Raw genomic sequence first — 6,644 nt, forward strand, 5'->3', positions numbered from 1 at the left:
AAGGTTCACACACTCAATCACATAAACAAAACAATACTCTATACAATAATAAATAAAATGGAATTAACATGAAATTGTGACACCAATTAAAGTTTATAAGGCTGCAATCATAAAACAAATGTGGTAAAATAACATCATTATGTAACACAAATGTAAAAACATTAGAACAATTATGTCCAAGTACCCAAACAGAGAACGTGGACCAAATGTCCCCAATGAATTAAATTTGGTGTTTACACTTTTCCGATATTGATCCCAGACTCCAGATCTTCACGTATATATATATATATATATATATATATATATATATATATATAAAATTGTCCCCAGAAAACTAATGTGAGGTAGTTCTTATCCCTATACCGGATAGAGGATCCTCTGAGCTGAATGAAATAGTTCGACTTTAACCAGAACAAAATATTTAAATGTTCAGATATGGTCTTTTTTCCCTTTAAGGGTTGAAATTGTTATATGTATATATATATATATATATATATATATATATATATATATGAATTATAGAAAATAAGTACTTAATGACTCTATACATCACCTCACCTCCCACAGCCATCAGATACTACAGTAATGTAATGGAGAGTGTGGCCTATGCTGATGAAGAAACACTCCAGTCTATAGATGAGGCTTACAACACTCTACTTAACAGCAATTCAAGATCTCTTTTGAAGAAGTATTTGACAAGAGATGTATACGACAAGATCAAGGAACGTGTGACACCAAATGGTGCCTCTCTTCTTCATGTGATCAACTCTGGAGTTGAAAATGTGGATTCAAACATTGGCATCTATGCTCCAGATGCTGAATCGTACAGTATTTTTCATGAACTTTTTGATCCCATCATTGATGAATACCATGGTGGATTTAGTCCCAATTCCTGTCATCCTAAATTGAACTTTGGCCATGCTAATAGTCTTGGAGACTTGAACAGTAAAGGTGACTTTGTAGTGTCAACACGTGTGCGCTGTGCCCGATCTATTGAAGGCTATCCTTTTAATCCTCTTCTTACTAATGAACACTATGCTGAACTTGAAGAGGATATTGCAAGGGCATTAGGAAGTCTTGATGAGGATCTCAGTGGCCAGTACACACCAATCAATAGATTGAGTCCTGAAGAACAAGAAGATCTGCTGGAGAGACATTTACTGTTTAAACAGGGAGATCGTTTCTTACAAGCAGCAGGAGCTTGTCGATATTGGCCTGATGGGCGAGGAATATTCCTAAATGATGATTCAACACTTGTTGTATGGGTCAATGAGGAAGATCACATGCGTATTATATCTATGGAACCAGGGGGAGACTTGGGAGCTGTTTATGAAAGATTCACTCGTGCAGTGACCTCTCTAGGACAGATATTGCCATTCAGTTCATCTCCACGTTTTGGATTCTTAACCTTCTGTCCTACAAATCTGGGTACAGCCATCAGAGCTTCAGTACACATCCGTCTACCAAACCTTGGAGAAGACAGGCGCATACTTGAGGACACTGCTGACAGGTTCAATCTGCAGGTACGCGGAACATCTGGTGAGCACTCGGAAGCCAAGGATTTTGTGTTTGACATATCGAATCGCCGACGCTTGGGTTTAACAGAAATTGAAGCTTTGCAAGAAATGTACGATGGAGTGCAAGAGATCATCGATATGGAGATTCAGATGAGTGAAGGTAGAGGAAAATGATGTATGTGTCCACCTAGTACTGCACTTGAATGATTATGTAGTACAGTATTATGCATGCTCATAGCAACCTGACCAAGGTTGGGAATTAAGGTGTTTGCATGGACACCGTCAGGAGTAATTTTAAACCAAGAGGTTCAGCAATAGTTATCTTAAATTTTATGACATGCTAGTAATGAACATTAGGATTTTGAAAGAAAAATGCAAGGGAAAATAGAGTTGTCACATTCCTCATACATCAGTATATTGTCAAGACCAAGTAGATGATGTGTGATAGAAGTTATATGGAACATAACTAATCTTCCCACCTCCTCAAACCAACAAGGATTCAAGTAGGACCACTCCACCAATACACTTCTCACAAACATCAGTCAACAAGTGCTGGAGTGATTTAACAAGAAGACACCAAAAACAGCCACTATAATGATAATGTACATTAATAAAGTATTTGATAACATTCCCAGACATACTATAGATAAGAGACAGCATCTACAACAATGAAAATATATGCATGCCAAATTTCTTACCTGACAGAATGTACAGAATAAATAAAAACAAATTACTGTGACATAATGGTTGTTCAGAGTAGACCTTGAGAACCAGTACCCTTACATTCATTGTCCACAGCCTTCACAAGTGATCTATCCAGACAAGATCCTTAGCTTGACACCAAATCACTTTTTGATGATGACCCAGCATATCAACTACAGAACAGCTTCTAAGAACGACTAAACTTACTTAAGACTAGATTATTAGCTTAGAAATATAGAATGGAGGCTTCTCCTTCAAAATCAATAACTTTGCTCACACCATAAACTAAGGAAATATCTAATAGCAAAATTGAATGGCCAAGTTCTTTAATTGGGAAAGAGCCCTGAAATCCTGGCCTCATTTTAATATGCACATATCCTTCAGTTTACAATACAATTCAAGAACCTGACAATGAAAATCATCAAGAAGATTACTAAAAACAGTAGGAAGAATGGGTTTGGTAAACAGAAAAAAAGAAACGGTTATTACAGTCTACAAACAATTCTGAGAACAGCACTTGACTATGGCTCCACAGTATGGTTACTAACAATAAGGAATTAGCCACTCAACAGAGTATGCAAAACAAGGCATTAAGAATGATAACAGGGTATACCATACTCACCTGAAAGGAACATATGCATACATATTACCAGAATCCTCCTTATAAACATTATGTGAAAATGATTGGTGTAGAGTTCTGTACAAGAGCTCGCAATCTTACTGATCTATCTCTTTACATTACACAAGCATGCCCAACTGAATAAAATTTTGATAGCATACTACTACAGCATTTAGGCTCCACCCAAATCCTACACCACTCAACACTTTTATGCTATAACAATTAATATGCTATTTCAAAATAAATGCCACAACATTCCCTAGTAGGGGGCAGAACAAAAATACTTTTTATTATGATAATCTTACCATTAACCACTTTAGTACGAGTCAAATTCCCACGCTCAGCATCGGCTACCATATATATGATGCATCACACTTCTTGCATTATAAAATGTAAAGTCACTGCTGTATAATTAGTTCATTTATACTCTGAGTAATATTAAACACAAAATGTGATCAAACCAGTTCACAGAATTCGGGGGTAACTCATGTATAACTACAAAAAATATACTCAAGCTGCCAACGCTGGCATCCTTGTGTACCCACTCGTGCCTCATGCTGTCTATGTAGGTGTCATCATACTGAAGTGGTTAAAGGAGTTCAATATCTATAGGTAATTTGCCTTCTTCATTGAGTGAGTAGTGCACACCTATGGTACCCAGAATATATGGCTCTGATGTCCACCCTCACTTCCACCTGAAGATGCAGCCTGAAAGGGTTGGTAGTCTGTTTCCATATGAAGTCCAAGATCTCTCTCTATTGACTTAGATTACTCCTCTTTTTCATACAAGAAGAGCTGATTGCTGTTGTCTGTTCTCCTATCAGGTAGTTGTGTAAGATCAGACTAAAATTTAATCACAGAGAGATATTTGGTTGGGCCTGAAGATTGTTGCTGGCTTCTGTGAGCCTATGGGTTCCCAGTCAGTAACAATCTAGGCATCATTTGTTTCTGTATTTGTATTTGTATTTGGAACAAGTCTCTTAAATTTTAGTTGCGTTACTGGTTATATTCACTGACATATGAGTGTATGAAATGATAAAGATGTTGCTACAAGAATGTAAGAGTTCTAAACATTTGTTTCCAGTAGGTTTGTTTGTTATGTCTTAAGACATTTCAAGTGTCACAACTGAAATTTGTTGATCCACTGCTTTGATGAATTATTATTTGATGGCATCCCATCTGATGACATGGCAGTTTCCTTGAAACTTTACCAGGAAGAGGATCCTCTGATTAGGCCAAAATTTATGATGTTTACTGGTGGAAAATAGCTAAATGTTAAAAAAATATATATATATTGTCTCCAGAAAGGGTTAGTCAATGTGAAATAGTTCTTATTCTCTTACAGGCTAGAGGATCCTCTGAGCTGAATGAAATAGTTTGACATTAACCAGAACAAAATATTTAAATGTTCATATATGGTCTTTTGTCTCCTTAAAGGTAGAAATTGTTCTCTAAATATATATGTATATATGAATTATTGAAAATAAGTACTTAATAACTACACATGCACCTCACCTTCCACAGCTACCCACTGTTACTGCCACGTTGTGGATGGTGTGATCCATGCTGATGAAGAAATACTCAAGTGTATAGATGAGGCTTACAACACTCTACTTAACAGCAATTCTAGGTCCCTCTTGAAGAAGTATTTGACAAGAGATATGTATGACAAGATCAAGGACCGTGTGACACCAAATGGTGCCTCTCTTCTTGATGTGATCAACTCTGGAGTTGAAAATGTGGATTCAAACATTGGCATCTATGCTCCAGATGCTGAATCGTACAGTATTTTTCATGAACTTTTTGACCCCATTATTGATGAATATCATGGTGGATTTAGTCCCAGTTCCTGTCATCCTAGATTGGACTTTGGCCATGCAAATAGTCTTGGAGACTTGAACAGTAAAGGTGATTTTGTAGTGTCAACACGTGTACGCTGTGCCAGATCTATTGAAGGCTATCCTTTCAATCCTCTCCTTACAAGTGAACATTATGCTGAACTTGAAGAGGATATTGCAAGGGCATTAGGAAGTCTTGATGAAGATCTCAGTGGCCAGTACACACCAATCAACAGATTGAGTACCGAAGAACAAGAAGATCTGCTGGAGAGACATTTACTGTTTAAACAGGGAGATCGTTTCTTACAAGCAGCAGGAGCTTGTCAATATTGGCCTGATGGCCGAGGAATATTCCTAAATAAAGATTCAAGTCTTGTAGTATGGGTCAATGAGGAGGATCACATGCGTATTATATCTATGCAATCAGGGGGAGACTTAGGAGCCGTTTATGAAAGATTCACTCGTGCAGTGACCTCTCTAGGACATATATTGCCATTCAGTTCATCTCAACGCTTTGGATTCTTAACCTTCTGTCCAACAAATTTGGGTACAGCCATCAGAGCTTCAGTACACATCCGTCTACCAAACCTTGGAGAAGACAGGCGCATACTTGAGGACACTGCTGACAGGTTCAATCTGCAGGTACGCGGAACATCTGGTGAGCACTCGGAAGCCAAGGATTTTGTGTTTGACATATCAAACCGCCGACGCTTGGGTTTAACAGAAATTGAAGCTTTGCAAGAAATGTATGATGGAGTGCAAGAGATCATCGATATGGAGATCCAGATGAGTGAAGGTAGAAGAAAATGATGTATCTGTCCACCTAGTACTGCACTTGAATGATTATGTAGTACAGTATTATGCATGCTCATAGCAACCTGACCACTGTCAGGATCACTTTTAACATATGGACACTCAACAGGCTCAGCAACAATTATCGTAAATTCTATGACATGCTAGTAATAAACATTAAGATTTTGAAAGAAAAATGTAAAGGACAATAGTGTAGTCACATTCAACATAAGTCAACATATTCTCAAGATCTAATAGGTGATGTGTGAACATAATTAATCTGCCCATCTTCCCAAAACAACAAGGATTCAAGTAGAACCACTCCTACAATACACTTCTCACTAACAGCATATAACAAGTACTGGAGAGATTTAACAATACATACTGAATATAAGAAGTAGCATCAAAATAACAAAGATATATGGATAAAAATATTCTTTGTTGACAGATAGTAGTGTAAACAAAAACAGCAAAAGTGCTCTGACAAAAAGACTTTAATGGAAATCTTGAGGATAAATATTCTCACACATATTATTCACTCTTGTCAAGAGTGATCTCTCCACACTAGATCCAGAGGATGACATGAAATCGCTCACTTTTGCAAATAACCCAGCACAGGAACTACAGAACATCTACTTAGAACACCTAAACTTACTTTGACAAACTAGAGCATTGTCTTGGAAAATGTAGAATGGAGGCCTTCCTTTGGTAATCATCAGTAACTATGTTCACACCGTAAACCAAAGAAATGTCCAATAGTAAAATCTAATGGCTAAGTTGTTTCATTGGAAAGAGACCTGAAATCCTGGCCTCAATTTGATATTCACATATTCTTCAGTCTACACTTCCAGAACCTGAAAGGAAATCAACGAAATAATAACCATACTAAGAACACTAGGAAGACTGGGTTTGGTCAACCCCCCCCCCCCCAAAAAAAAAGATTATATATATATATATATATATATATATATAGATAGAGATATAGATATATAGATATATTACAGTCTACAAACCATTTGGAGTACAGCACTTGACAAAGCCTCCACAACATAGTTACATTCAGGAAACCATAGACACCTAACAAAGTGTGCAAAACAATGCATTAAGAATAATAACAAGGTATACTATACCCACTGGAAAGGAACATGTGGATATATAACCATAATCCTCCTCATA

The 6,644-nt window shown here is 37.0% G+C and overlaps 3 protein-coding genes and 1 pseudogene across 3 annotated transcripts in view; all 4 read left to right on the forward strand.

Moving 5' to 3' along the window:
* Positions 1–6,644, forward strand: part of LOC143018957 (uncharacterized) — a 194,824-nt gene that overhangs the window by 152,226 nt on the left and 35,954 nt on the right. The window lies entirely within an intron of this gene.
* On the forward strand, positions 537–1,691 carry LOC143019003 (arginine kinase pseudogene; annotated as a pseudogene).
* Positions 3,489–6,128, forward strand: LOC143019004 (arginine kinase-like). Its single transcript, XM_076174706.1, has 4 exons — positions 3,489–3,554; positions 3,830–3,863; positions 4,363–5,472; positions 6,037–6,128. The coding sequence occupies exons 1-4, from the start codon at positions 3,489–3,491 to the stop codon at positions 6,126–6,128; spliced, it is 1,302 nt and encodes a 433-aa protein (XP_076030821.1).
* Positions 6,193–6,644, forward strand: part of LOC143019005 (arginine kinase-like) — a 7,150-nt gene continuing 6,698 nt past the window's right edge. Inside the window, exon 1 of the mRNA XM_076174707.1 lies at positions 6,193–6,203. Within this exon, the coding sequence (XP_076030822.1) occupies positions 6,193–6,203 (11 nt within the window). The remainder of the gene's footprint in view (positions 6,204–6,644) is intronic.

Source organism: Oratosquilla oratoria, chromosome 36, assembly GCF_046742065.1.
Source record: "Oratosquilla oratoria isolate Oo_2021 chromosome 36, ASM4674206v1, whole genome shotgun sequence".
In the NCBI taxonomy this organism is placed as follows: Eukaryota; Metazoa; Arthropoda; class Malacostraca; order Stomatopoda; family Squillidae; genus Oratosquilla; species Oratosquilla oratoria.